The following is a 15,182-nucleotide window of genomic DNA, read 5'->3' on the forward strand; positions in this document are numbered from 1 at the left end:
AGGCTGTCGTGTATATTATCTTCGATCCGATACCTTCACTTTGGTATAGTTCCAAAGGATCTCTTACCTGATAGCATTTGTCACTAAATCTTGACGAGTGACTGTGAGGTGGTGTATTGTGTTCAGTACATGGCTGTGCCTTGTGTCCTTATGATTCGATACAGAATGAATCGTTTATGATACAGTACGACTCTGTAATGTTTGTTGAGGCAAGCTATTAATTGTAAAAGTTGAATAGGTTAAAAATACGGGAGTTTGCCACTATCTTCCCAGGGGTTAGTCAGGGAACGAATTTGTAATTTGTTCAGGATGCCTGCAATAACTCGCCTACGCTTCACAAAATAATGAGACGACAAGGGATCTTTAAAATCGACTGACTGTGTTTGTATAAAATTGTTTAAAAAAAGATTTGTTCAACAATGAAGGGTGCCCATTGTATTATAGCTGGGTAGGCTACTATATACAGGGTGTTTCATAAAAAACAAGACTGTGGGTCCTCAAGCTCACCTGGATCAGGAGCAACAGTCAAATCCCCCACAGACTCCCTTAGACCCTGATATTTTTAATGCCGTGAAGAAACTTTAGTCCATCACATGTGATGAAGGTTGTGATCAAGTTTCATCAAAATCGTGTGTGTAGTTTTGGAGAAGAGAGCAAATACCAATTTCGGGTGATCAAAACCTCCCGTAGTTCCCCTCAATGAGCGCAGATTTTGATGCGGTGTTGGGCTAGCGGCTAGGGTGCCAGCTTAGGATCCCAGGATCCTGGGTTCGAATCCTGGTCGATCGCTGAATTAACGCCAGGGGGGTTGACTCAGCCTGTCATCCTTCCGAGGTCGGCTAATTGAGTACCAGTTCACTGGTAATTCCCTGCTTGTCGTAAAAGGCGACAAAAAGGGTTGGTGGCAGGAAGGGCATCCGGCCGTAAAACATTGCTTCAAAAAGGGGACCAAAAAAAAAAAAAACAACAACAACCACGGTCCCCGAAAAAGGCCAACCCCCGCGCCTCTAAAAGTGGTTATATATATTTTTAAATACACCTTTGTTAGGCATCAGATATGAAGCTTGTGGCCAAGTTTAATCAAAATCGTGTTTGGTTCAATCGATATGGACTGAAGTGTTTACAGACTCACTCACAGACACTGCTCGATCGCATAAATTCACCGGACTAAAGTCCAGTTGAGCTAAAATGCAACCAGCAATGCACCGCATATGTGCAAATTAAATTTTTTAATACAATTTTTTTTCTATTGCACGTTTGTATGAAGCATCGTTTGGAGGAAAAACTGCAAACATCAAAGAGTCATACTTGTAATTTCGAAGATGCCATGGACAATTGAACAAATTATCTCAATTGTGGAGTCTTACAAAGTCATTTAAACGGACTCAAACATGATTCAGAAAGAAGTTCGAGACCAAATTAGCCCCAGATAAGTCTGCTCTTTTTCAAATGATAAAGTGGTTTAAGTCGACGAGTCTCCAGACAGCACGGGCGAGTAGGGAAAGAATACCGCTCCTCCAGTAAGAGAAACAGTCCCACTCTCCCTTGTGCTGGTGATCCAGTCACCAAGTTGACAGTTAATACAAGCGTGTGGGAACCTAACACTGTTCCACAGGTAGGAGGAAAGCTATTGCTCCAAGGGGTATCCAAAAATGAAGTCTCCGAAGCCCAGAAGGGAGGTGAAAACAGTCAGGACAAAACAAAAATGGCTGCCTGTAAGGCGCACATGACAAACAGGAAGTGTAATGTGTGGTTTTCTGACGAGGACCACTTTCTTTTTCATGTTAACTCTACAAACAATGTGTTTTGGGGTTCTAGTTCTCCTAATTCTCCTAATTCTTGAAAGGCCATTACACAGCCAAAAATGCACTGCATGGGTTACCATAAGCAAATCTGGCATCATTGGGCCTTTCTAGTTTGAAGATGAAGGGAAATCGGTAACCCTAACCACTGAACGATCGATACTTGAAAGTTATCCAAAAGTTCTGGGTTGCATTAGTGAGGAAGTGCCACATCGACAGCGCTGTGCATTGGTTTCAGCAAGATGGGCCACACCTCACATCTCCAATAGAACGATACAGATGGCGACAACAGAACTTCAGTGATGGAATCGTCTCCAGAAGGACAGATGTTTAATGGGCGCCCCATTCTGCGGACCTCAATCCACCTGACTTCAATCTTTGGAGTTACCTGAAGGATAGTGTACCGGGAGAGACTTCAGACTACTGACGACGTCAAAAATGCAATTGCCAGCAAGATCAAACCTATTCCGGTTCAGGAATGCAGCCGAGTTATCGACAACTTCACCAGGAGGATCCATTTGTGCCTTTTGCAGCAGGGCAGCCATTTAGAACATGTTTTGTGAACTGTCTTCTGAAATCACTGGTTTTTTATTCTACGTATTACAAAAATTCTTATGTATAAGTTTCATGGTGTTTCAATGGAAGATTAGAAAGGAATAAAAACAACTTGCGTTTTTGAATGAAACGCCCTGTATTTCAAAGGGATATTCTAGCTCGAAACCGAAACATTATCGCCATGGAACTTTGATGCACATAAATGCAGCAAATCATTGCATTACAGTATTCATCTTTATTGTGATGGTCGATGCTTACCTCCCATGGTATCGCTGTCCTGATGCGCAATGAGGATCCAAATAACACAAGCTGGCCAACCCTACAATCGAATAATATAGAACAATTTTATCCGAAGTAGTAGCTCAAAGGTCTGTGCTTGTAAATGGAATCTTTAATCTGCACTTGATGACAACTGGATTCACGTTTCCTCCTGAGGGTATGCTCTCTGTTGCATGGCCCTTGCTTTTACCGTGCAAAATCAATTTCACGTAAAAGTCAGATGTTCAAGCAAAGCATATTTCTATGTTTTGTACCTACAGATATAGTCAGGTTCACTATGTTTTTTCGTTCAAAATTTTGGTAGATTAGCAAAACTATACATTTCTGGAATACTCAGAGCATGAGGAAGCCAAAAATTAATGTTTACATTTGCGTAGACACCTTTGCGAAAATGACCCTCAGGACAGTGATGAAGATCTGTAAAAGCATATTCCTGAACGGTATAGACCTCGTAGATCCTGTGTATAGGATTTATAGTTCAATCTGATACTAACAAGGCTGCTTTCTTGCTTTATAAACCCATACCTATAACTTCAAAGGACTTGCAATATCATGTATTATGTAATACAGTTATATCACAAATATAAAGACAATGGTTTTCAATTACCTTTGTTTGTTGCTTTTCTATAATCCTGAGCACTATTTTGAGGCCTTAATTGGATTCCTTGACCCAGAAAACATAGGATTAGCATATTTAATTAAGTTTCTAGGTTGAGTAGAAGCCGAGATAGCGCAAAATATGTATTTTATGGCGGCCATTTTGAAAATCCAAAATGGCGGCCATGCAGGTGTCTGTGCAAATGCCAACATTGATTTTCGGATTCTCCATGCTCTGAAGATTTCAAAAATGTACAGGTTTGCTAATCCCAAAATTTTGAACGAAATTATATTTGTTAACATAGTGAACCTGACTAATATATTGAGTGCCGACATTTAAAGCTCCTAACGTAATTAGCAATTATATCAACATTTTAAAATTCAATACTAACATTTTTGCCATACGGAGGTTAAATTGAAATTCTCCACAGATGGGTTGCTGTTGAAGATGTTTCACCGAGTAGATGAAGAGGATTAAAAAAAACCGAACAATTTATTGCAAAAACATGCGGTATAATGTTTTTTGGAGTTTCGTTTTAAAATACTCACATTATAGTGATAAGTTCCACCAGCTAACAAATCATGCACAGTTTGTTTATCCATCGAGATCTCTGATTCAAATCATTTGAGAGGTATTTGTTCCAAAATGTGTTCAAAATACTTCTGATTTGAGGAATTACAAGAGATAGAGATTTATACTCGATGTTGAACAAAGTTATTTACCTTGAATTTAAAAGGTTAATTTTTCAGGGATGGGCTATGTGCAATTAAGCAAGCAACATGGTGAAACAATTTCAGCTTGAAATAGATGTTAAAGTGCAAGGAATGGTATCTCTTGCTTGTCCTGGCATGCTCTATTGTGGGAGATATATATCCAGGCCTGGAATGTAGCTGGAAGTAGGACACCTCTCAGGGTTATATGCAAGAGGCAATGAGTCAGAGAAAGGGCTGCGAGGGTACCCCCGGGTAGTTGCACTGGAAAGCGTGGGTATGGCCAGGTGACCGGCAGCTGGGGTTGATATCATGTCTTGTGGGTTATTTATTGCTGGAGGGAGAGGGTGCAGGAATACAAATTATTGCAATTAGGTAAGGACAACATCAAAATAAATGATCATTAACTGATGCGAGTCAAGACATTCAAGGCTTTTGATACCCTCGGTTTACCAATTGCTACGCAATGTCTCAAACATACATACACACACGCACGGGACGAGACGGGAGGGGGGGGGGGGGGGGGGAGTGGGTCACACACCCACGTCTCGTTTTTTCATTTCTGTTCCTCACAATTCTGTCTCTCTTATTAGTCCCCTACCGGTGTACACAGGAGGGGACAATAGGTTTTCACGCCGTCCCTCCGTCTGTCAGTCCGTCAGTCCGTCACGCCAAGAACGGTCTTCCGGACTTTTTTTCTAAACGCTTAATGCTAATGATTTCAAACTTGGCACATGGTTTCCTCATGATACGTTACAGATCAAGTTCGAACTCCACGACGTTTCGATCATTTTTGACAAAGCTATGGCACTTTGAACTTTGGGAATTCTGATAATTCTGATGATCCCTAACTCAGTGCCATTTTAAGTTTTAATTTCCTTTAAAAAAGATTTTCTCTGCAATAATAGGACCGATTGAGATAAAATTTTCATCGTAGGGGGGACTCGGTCTGTAGAATATTTTAATGGTAATTATGACGTCACAGGTCACGTGGTTCGGCCGCCATATTGTTTTTCACAAAAATACGAAAACTCCTTTTTCTCTGCAAAGGCTGAACAGATCGAGGCCAAACTTGTTTGGGTCGCATACCCATGATGAACAAAAAAGTCAGCGAGCATGACGTCATGCGTCACATGGTTTCAGAGTTATGACGTTTTTAAGCATGAACCTTTAAAACCGAGCTCCCCTGTCATTTTTGATCCAATCGAGGGGAAACTTCACAGATCTGTTCAGCATGTCAGTCTACTAAAATGTCCTTTTGGAATTTGCGATAAGGCACGTGGTTTGGCAGATATCGTTAATTAAACGAAATAAAAATAAAAATGGATATCTCTTGTTTATTCTGGAGTTCTCCTCAAGCCGCACCGCACGCCCTCAGCCTCGTCTGCGAACGTCAAAAGCGCAACACAGCGCGCGCTTTCGGGAGGGGCGGAGCCAAGCCGAGCAACATATATATACACATCGATCATTGATTGTGAACCGGAAAATATAATAAATTACTGATATTTAGCGACTCGAAAGGTTCTTTATCAACAACTTATTTTCTCGTGCTTCTGCTGACCTGTCTGCAAGGTGTATAAATCGAAATCCCGAGTGCGAATCACAGGTGAACCCGTCCTGAGGTAATTAGCGATTGGGAACGATTCAGAACCTGTGGGTAAATAACCCTTGGTAATTTCCCTAACAGTTTTCCGGACGACAGACTGCCGGTAGGGGACATGTATTGCAGCACAAGACTCAAAATGCTTACATACACACACACACACACACACACACACACACACACACACACACACACACACACACACACACACACACACACACACACACACACACACACACACACCATTTCACATTTTGTTATGACTTTTTGAAGACTTTTTTCACATTTTGTTATGTTGCAGCCTTATACTGAAATCGTTTAAATTCATTTTTTCCCTCATCAATCTACACTCAATACCCCATAATGACAAATAGAAAACAGGATTTTAGAAAGTTTTGCAAATTTATTGAAAAGAAAAAACTGAAATATCACATTGACATAAGTATTCATACCCTTTGCTATGACACTTAAAATTTAGCTCAGGTGCCTCCCATTTCTCTTGATAATCTTTGAGATGTTTCTACACCTTGATTGGAGTCCACCTGTGGTAAATTCAATTGATTGGACATGATTTGGAAAGGCACACCTGTCTGTATAAGGTCTCACAGCTGATAATGCATATCAGAGCAAAAACAAAGCCATGAGGTCGAAGGAACCGCCTGCAGAGCTCAGAGACAGGATTGTGTCGAGGCACACACAGATCTGGGGAAGCCTACAAAAAAAATTCAGCTGCATTGAAGGTTCCCAAGAGCACAGTGGCCTTCATAATTCTTAAATGGAAGACGTTTGGAACAACCAGGACTCTTCCTAGAGGTGGCCGCCCGGCCAAACAGAGCAATCGGGGGAGAAGGGCCTTGGTAAGAGAGGTGACCAAGAATCCGATGGTCACTCTGGCTGAGCTCCAGAGATCCTGTGTGGAGATGGGAGAAACTTCCAGAAGGACAATCATCACTGCAACACTCCACCGATCTGGGCTTTACGGCAGAGTGGCCAGACGGAAGCCAAACAGTTCAATCTTGGTTTCATCAGACCACAGAATCTTGTTTCTCACAGTCTGAGAGTCCTTTAGGTGCTTTTTTGCAAACTCCAAGTGGGCTTTCATGTGTCTTTCACTGAGGAGAGGCTTCCGTCTGGCCACTCTGCCATAAAGCCCAGATCGGTGGAGTGTTGCCGTGATGGTCTATATTATAAAAGGAGCCGTGTCTGTCATCTGTCTGTGCTGTCGATTAGCCTAGCTCCCCCAGCTCTGTCTGTGCTCTGTCCCCCAAATATTCCTTCAGGTCGCACAAGAACTGCCAGCAACCTTCTTCTGGTGAAACTACCAAAATCAAGACTCTCTGCTCAACTTCACTCTTTCATTCCTCTTTTCTCCCGCCTCTGGAACAAACTCCCACACTCTCTTCAATCAATCTCCTCCCTCCAGGTCTATAAAACAGCTGTTCACCACCATCTCTTATCTTCCCCCATCCAAAACCTTGATCTTTTCTACCCCGTTAATACACCCCAAATCCACCTCTTTCAATCTCCGACTTCATTCCTGAAATTCCTAGTAGTGTCAATTTGTTTTATACCGTGTACTCCTTCCCTCCCCCCTCCCTTCCACAGATATCCCGATGTCCCTGGTCTACTAAGAGGGGGTTAGCCTCCGTTCCCTCCTGAACTTACCAGACCTGCGGCTGCCGTGCACAAATAACTTCCTACTTCGGCAGGTTGCGAACCAGAAACTACGAATGCCAATTGGTACGTCGCGCGATAGCTTACATGTACCGGGTGACGGTCCTAATCGGGGAATGTACCATATGTACCCGCGGTGTACCACAAGGGGCAATCTTTGAACACGACTGTGTGTCAACTGGTTAAAAGACCTAAACGACTCTGAGAACCCAAAAGACCCCAAGGACCTAATGGACCCCAAACACACAAAATATCCTGTAGACTGTTAAAGACACAAAATACCATGAAGACCCCAAGGACTCTGAAGACCCAAAATACCCCAAAGACCCAAAAGACTGAAAAGACCCAATGGACCCCAAGGATCCAAAAGACCCAAATAACCCAAATGACAGAGGACCCAAAAGACCCCAATGACTCAGAAGACTCCCAAGGACTCTAAAGATCCAAAATACCCTGAAGACCCAGAAGACCCAGAAGAACCAATGGACCCCAAACATCCAAAACACCATAAAGACTGTTAAAGACCAAAAAGACCATGAAGACCTATAATATCCTGAGGACCCCAAATACCCAAAAGACTGAAAAGACCCTGAAGACCCAATGGACCCCAAATACCCAAAATACCTGGAAGACCCAAAAGACCCCGAGGAGACAAAAGACCCAAACAATCCCGAGGACCCAAATGACCCAAAATACCCCAAGGACCCAGAAGACCCCAAGGACTCCGAAGACCCAAGATACCCTGAAGACACAAAAGATCCTGAAGACCCAATGGGCCCCAAACACCCAAAATACCATGAAGACCCCAAAGACACTGAAGACTTAAAGACCCAAAATACTCCAAAGACCCAAAAACCCCAAAACCTGAAAGATCACGAAGACTCTAAAGACCCCGAAAACCCATAAACACCCCGAAGGCCCAAAATACCCCAAAGACCCTTAAATACCCTGAAGACCCAAAATACCCCAAGGACCCAAATGACCCAGAGGACTTAAAAGATTGACAAGTCCCTGAAAACCCAAAATACCCCAAAGACACCAAGACCCTTAAAGACACAAAAGACCACAAGGGCCCTGATGACCCAAAATACTCTGAAGACTGTTAAAGACCCAAACGACCACGAAGATCCAAAATACTCCAAAGACCCAAAATACCCCAAAGACCTTTAAATACGCTGAAGACAGAAAATATCAAAAAGACCCCGAAGTCCCAAAGAACCTTAAAGACTGAAAAGAGCCCAAAGACCCAAAATATCCCCCGTGACTCAAAGGATCGAAAAGACCCAGAAGACCAAAAAGACCCCAAGACCCAAAATATCCAAAAGACCCTTAAAGACCAAGAAGACCCAAAAAACCCCCGAAGACCGAAAAGATTGAAAAGACCACAAAAACCCAAAATACTCTGTCGACCCTTAAAGACCTCAAAAACCCCGAAGAACAAAAATATTGAAAAGACCCAGAAGACCCTGAGAACCCCAAATTACCCCTGAGACACAAAATACCCCAAAGATCCAGATTGAGGACCCAAAATACTCGAAAGACTCAAAAGACCAAGAGGACCCAAAAGACTCAAATGACCCAAAAGACACCAATAAACCAGAAGATCCAAAAGACACAAAAGCCACAAAAGATGCTGAAGACCCCAAGGGACCCAAAAGACCCCAAGAACACAAAAGACCCTAAGGACTCCAAAAACCCAAAAGAAGAGTAATTATGCCTCTTACATTGGAATTGTAGACGGTAGCTTGCAAACTGAGCCTCAAGGTCGGTGTACAGAAGAGGTATTTTTAAAATCACAATAAATACAAGGCACAGGGAGGTGAAATTTGCTGCACATGATGTGCAATGCGCGCAGAGTAAAACGAGTGTTCATTTACGTCTGTTGGCTGTCTAACAAATAAAGATTATATAAGCACATCTGACACTAGGCCCAGACTTCAGACTTTGTCATGCTCATGTGGCTGTACCATCAAAAAACTGTTCCAACCCGTCATTTTTGATGGGCTTTATACTAGTATATATGTGACTGGCTCTGGCAAAAGCAGACACTTGGGGGCAAAAATCAAAATTGAGATTTTGATATCATCTGATTCCCCATCCCCATGCTTTTCTCTTTCATTTGATCTATACATTATGTTAATTGGATGAAAATTAACGAAGTTATGGTATTTTAATGACAATTATATTTTTGTTTAAACAATGGAGATAATTAGGTTCAAAGTTCACAACACAGTTCACACGCACAAAGAATGTGCACACGTAGAGCTTTTCATTCATATCAGACATGTATGTCAGGGATCCCCTTCGAATTACGATGTATGGCTCGTAGTAAAACATCGAAATTTCATGATCTTCGTGTCTCTGAACACATTTTGAGAATGACATTTTAGATTCTTCGTCGAATATTTCGTCGATTGGTAACTTTTCTGTTTGAGAGTATGATTAAAAAGAAGAACCTGCCTTGTTGCTAATCTACGATATAAAACACAATGTTCGTTTGTGTGTTTGTACAGATGTCTGTCCCCCTTCATAAAGGTACTAGTTTTTAAAGGCCAATCCTTTAACACAAATGTGTGTTCACTTCGATCTATTTTTGAGGATAAAACAAACTCAAAAAACATTTTCCATAAAAGAGTAATTGTGTCTCTTCTATTGGAATTGTAGAGAGTGGCTGGAGAACCAAGCCGCAAGGGCAGTGTACAGAAGCCTTTAAAAAAACAACCGATAAATACAAGGTGCAGGGAGGTGAAATTCGCTGCATTTGATGTGCAACGCGCACAGAGTAAAACGAGTGTTCATTGACATCCATATTAAAAAAAGAAAAAGAAAAAAGTTCAATGTTCAATGACATCCATATGATGGCCAATAAATAAAGAAGATATAAGCACACCCGACACTAGGCCGAGGCTTCAGACTTTGGCATGCCCACGATGCTGCACCGTCAAATAAACTGTTCCAACCCGTAATTTTGACAGGCTTTTTACCTGTCAATAATGGCTTAAAATAAACCATGTTACTGTTTCTTCTGCTCCCCACTCTCTCTTTTCCTGTTTGTTGATTCACTTGCTTTTTGTGTCCAACTGTAGCCCCACTGCCAGTATGTTGCCTTTTTTATTCTTTGTCACTTTGCTCTTCCATAGGCACATGTTTTCAATGGCAAAGGTAAACTCAATTGCATTTGTTACAAATGGAAAACATTTGAATGAGTATATTATTTGATATTACCGAGTTTGTTTAAAACGTTCCATGCGGCAAGTTCCTTGGCTCCATCAAGCATTGAGCCAACCTCTTCTGGAAAGAAAACTCTTTCAGGGTCACTATACATGTATACCTGCAAAAAACAAAACGAGTGAGGGGTCTGGTGTTGAAAAGGAGCTCAAACACAGCAGCGAGTTGTAAATCATTGAGAAACTAGTATAAAGCAATGTTGAGCAGAAATAAATGCTGGCCTCACCGTGTAACCATATAGCTTCTGTCCAGCAGGACCTGGAGAATTAAAAGGTGAATACGAGGGAGAAGGAAGACCACGACTAGCACACCACAGCTCCAAGCGCACTGTGGCTGTACATGTGACAGCCGAATCGATTTCCTGAGATGAAAGAACCGTCTCTTTGCGACTAGGGGTTCTCCAGAATGCTTCACCAAAATCCACAGCCAAGTGCCGTGTTGCTCCAGGAATACCACCAATACTGCGCAGCCTTGCTTGGATCGGGTTCTTTACACGACGAGACATAATGTGATCCACCATTCTGAAATGTGTTTGAGGCTCCCCAGGTTCCCTGTGTATGGCACGATCTTTCATTACTCTACCACCATCACCTGTATGCTGGGAGATTGCAGGTCTGGCCAAACTCACCTCCACCTGTTATTCCACACCACAAGAAACCAAATCAAACAAGCGTAATGTCGTGAGAGTGCCCATATACAGTCAGAATTACCTGAAAGCATCTGGGAACAACAAGGCTTTGTGAATTTACAATGGGCCACTCAACTATTTCTACTAACCATCACACTCATTGTTACTTCCAGAGTAATCCAGAGCTCACTTCTGGAAATCAAATCCCGAGCAAGTAAGGGCAATGCAACAAGACTTTATCCACTTCACCACCAAGTATCTGTAATATTGCTTCCCCTCCTCTTACAGGAGAGGAAAGAAATGTTTTTCTGTTTCTTTACAAGGATATATAAATAATTTTCATTCAGGAGGCCATTTGCACCATCATGCCTGCACCACATCAACACAACATCAGTTCAATACATCAATTTATCAAGTTTTTTGACTGATGGGGAAGGGGGGAAGGGAACAGTAGGGCAAACACAGACATGCATATCATTAAGGTTTTACTATACAGTACTGTATATATATATATATTTATATGACGTCACCGCCATTGCCCTGATGAGACCCAACAGGGCGAAACTAGGTCGGTAACTGTGAGTTTTTCATACACTCATGACAGTATCTGAACAAAGATCAAAATTCTGCTCTGTCAGATGGTTCTTCTGAGAGCTTGACAGGCAGAGCGTACGTACATGGCGGTGACGTCATTACGTGCGCTCATTAAAAGCTGGAGAACTGAAATTATATTTAGATTGGTTACTTCCAGCTGCATCCAGGCGATTCCATATATTGAGTGGATACCAGAGATAATGTGCGGTGTGGCAGACGGTACTTATCGCTCCCATTAAGTACAGCATAGCTGGATGGGATACCTTAATGGCGGTTCACCACTGATGGTACGAAATCACATAATATACCAATACACACATCTATATATATATATATATATATATATATATATATATATATATATATACATATATATATATACATATATATATATATATACATATATATATATACATATATATATATATATACATATATACATATATATACATATATACATATATATACATATATACATATACAGTGGAACCTTGACTTACGAGTTTAATTCGTTCTGTGACCGAGCTCGTAACTCAAATTGCTCGTTTCTCAAATCAAATTTCCCCATTGAAATGCATTGAAATGCTATTAATCCGTTCCAGCCCGCCAAAAACCACACCAATTTTTTTTTAAATATACAGTATATATAAAAATATCTCGCGCTTTATATTTCACCTGTATGCAGCATACAAGCTGGCAGGATGGCCTGGACTGGAGGTACGCACACTTGACTCTAAAGTCTAAACTGTCCAGCCTGGGTTTGAATCCCGACCCAGCTATAACCTGTCATGGGTGAATCACAGGCAGGGTGATTCATCAATGTGTGTACCGCTAAACTGGGCGCCCCGTTTGCGTCCCATTAGTTGTTGGATGTTAAGGATCTCACCGTGTTTTCCACAAAGAGAAGGCGAGCTATCGCCGGCACTCTGAACAAGTTGTGGCCTGGCATGCTCTTCTCCTCTGCTGTTATATACGTCCTCCTCGGCACCTCGCTCATGTTTTTCGACGATTGCGTGTTTTATATCCAAGCACATCATCCTCTTCTTCTTCTCAGTACCGTGTTTTCCACAAAGAGAAGGCGAGCTATCGCCGGCACTCTGAACAAGTTGTGGCCTGGCATGCTCTTCTCCTCTGCTGTTATATACGTCCTCCTCGGCACCTCGCTCATGTTTTTCGACGATTGCGTGTTTTATATCCAAGCACATCATCCTCTTCTTCTTCTCAGTACCGTGTTTTCCACAAAGAGAAGGCGAGCTATCGCCGGCACTCTGAACAAGTTGTGGCCTGGCATGCTCTTCTCCTCTGCTGTTATATACGTCCTCCTCGGCACCTCGCTCATGTTTTTCGACGATTGCGTGTTTTATATCCAAGCACATCATCCTCTTCTTCTTCTCAGTACCGTGTTTTCCACAAAGAGAAGGCGAGCTATCGCCGGCACTCTGAACAAGTTGTGGCCTGGCATGCTCTTCTCCTCTGCTGTTATATACGTCCTCCTCGGCACCTCGCTCATGTTTTTCGACGATTGCGTGTTTTATATCCAAGCACATCATCCTCTTCTTCTTCTCAGTACCGTGTTTTCCACAAAGAGAAGGCGAGCTATCGCCGGCACTCTGAACAAGTTGTGGCCTGGCATGCTCTTCTCCTCTGCTGTTATATACGTCCTCCTCGGCACCTCGCTCATGTTTTTCGACGATTGCGTGTTTTATATCCAAGCACATCATCCTCTTCTTCTTCTCAGTACCGTGTTTTCCACAAAGAGAAGGCGAGCTATCGCCGGCACTCTGAACAAGTTGACGGCAGAGATACTGTACGTGCACGTCAAGATAACCACGTGACCGGAACCCACCTGGCGGCGTAAACTCAAACTAAAGAAACATGCGAAAACAAAAATGCAGCGCTATACGACAGAGATACTGTACGTGCACGTCAAGATAACCACGTGACCGGAACCCACCTGGCGGCGTAAACTCAAAATAAAGAAACATGCGAAAACAAAAATGCAGCGCTATACGACAGAGATACTGTACGTGCACGTCAAGATAACCACGTGACCGGAACCCACCTGGCGGCGTAAACTCAAAATAAAGAAACATGCGAAAACAAAAATGCAGCGATATACGACAGATACTGTACTTTCACGGAAAGATAACCACGTGACCGGGTGGCGAAAGCTCGTAACTCAAATCTCGGCTCGCATCTCAAAGCAATAAACCGCCCGAGCGACGGCTCGTATCTCGAAAAACTCGTAAGTTGGGGCACTCGTAAGTCAAGGTTCCACTGTATATACATATATACATATATACATATATACACATATATACATATATACATATATATATGTATATGTATATATGTATATACATATATATATATGTTGGAGTCCCTGGTGTTGGGCTAGCGGCTAGGGTGCCGGCTTAGGATCCTAGGATCCTGGGTTCGAATCCCGGTCAATCGCTGAATTAACGCCAGGGGGGTTGACTCAGCCTGTCATCCTTCCAAGGTCGGCAAATTGAGTACCAGTTCACTGGTAATTCCCTGCTTGTCGTTAAAGGCGGCAAAAAGGGTTGGCGTCAGGAAGGGCATCCGGCTGTAAAACCTTGCTTCAAAAAGGGGACCGAAAAACAACCACCACAGTTCCCAAAAAAGGCCAACCCCCGCTTGCGGGGAAAAATGGCCTCTAAAAGGTGTTTTTTTTTTATACATATATATACATGTATATATATATACTAGCAGAAGTACCCGGCATTGCCGGGTGGGGGAGGAGGAGGGGAGGGGGAAGAGGAGGGCAGGGGAACGGGGGGGAGGGGGAAGGGGGGGAGGAGGAGGGGAGGGGGAAGGAGGAGGGGAGGGGGAAGAGGAGGGGGGAGGGGAACAGGGGGGAGGGGAACAGGGGGGAGGGGGAGGGGAGGGGAACAGGGGGGAGGGGGGAGGGGAGGGGAACAGGGGGGAGGGGGAGGGGAACAGGGGGGAGGGGGAGGGGAGGGGAACAGGGGGGGAGGGGAACAGGGGGGGAGGGGGGAGGGGAACAGGGGGGAGGGGGGAGGGGGGAGGGGAAGGGGGGAGGGAGGGTGTGGGGGTGCCCAGGGGGAAGAAGGGCCCCTCCCCCTCCCCCCTTCACCTCCCCCCATTCCCCTCCCCCTCCCACCTCCCACCCGTTCCCCTCCCCTCCTCTTCCCCCTCCCCTCCTCCTCCCCCTTAGCACCAGGGGGGTTGACTCAGCCTGTCATCCTACCGAGGTCGGCAAATTGAGTACCAGTTCACTGGTAATTCCCTGTGTGCCGCAAGAGGCGCCTAACAGGGTTGGCGGCACGAACCCGGAACTCATTGTCGTCAAATAAATGTAGCATGTATGTTTCACTCTCTGTCACATGCCGTTGGTCCCATGTCAATCGGGATGAAGTTGAAAAATTTACATTACGAAGTTTCTCTGGGACGTACTGATTCCGAATAATGAAGTTGAAAAATTAACGTTCACGAAATACGCTAATTACGCTAACAGAAGCGCTGGCAC

At 43.5% G+C, this 15,182-nt stretch overlaps 1 protein-coding gene across 1 annotated transcript in view; it reads right to left on the minus strand.

The window, feature by feature from the left end:
• Positions 1–2,729: 2,729 nt before the first annotated feature.
• Positions 2,730–15,182, minus strand: part of LOC137411474 (uncharacterized) — a 36,688-nt gene continuing 24,235 nt past the window's right edge. Inside the window, exons 2-4 of the mRNA XM_078778855.1 lie at positions 10,676–11,083; positions 10,447–10,552; positions 2,730–4,278 (exon numbers count right to left, since the gene is read on the minus strand). Coding sequence (XP_078634981.1) covers positions 4,088–4,278; positions 10,447–10,552; positions 10,676–11,023 — 645 coding nt within the window. The 5' untranslated portion in view covers positions 11,024–11,083 and the 3' untranslated portion in view covers positions 2,730–4,087. The remainder of the gene's footprint in view (positions 4,279–10,446; positions 10,553–10,675; positions 11,084–15,182) is intronic.

This window comes from Myxine glutinosa, chromosome 5 (genome assembly GCF_964187855.1).
Source record: "Myxine glutinosa chromosome 5, kmMyxGlut1.1, whole genome shotgun sequence".
Classification (NCBI taxonomy): domain Eukaryota; kingdom Metazoa; phylum Chordata; class Myxini; order Myxiniformes; family Myxinidae; genus Myxine; species Myxine glutinosa.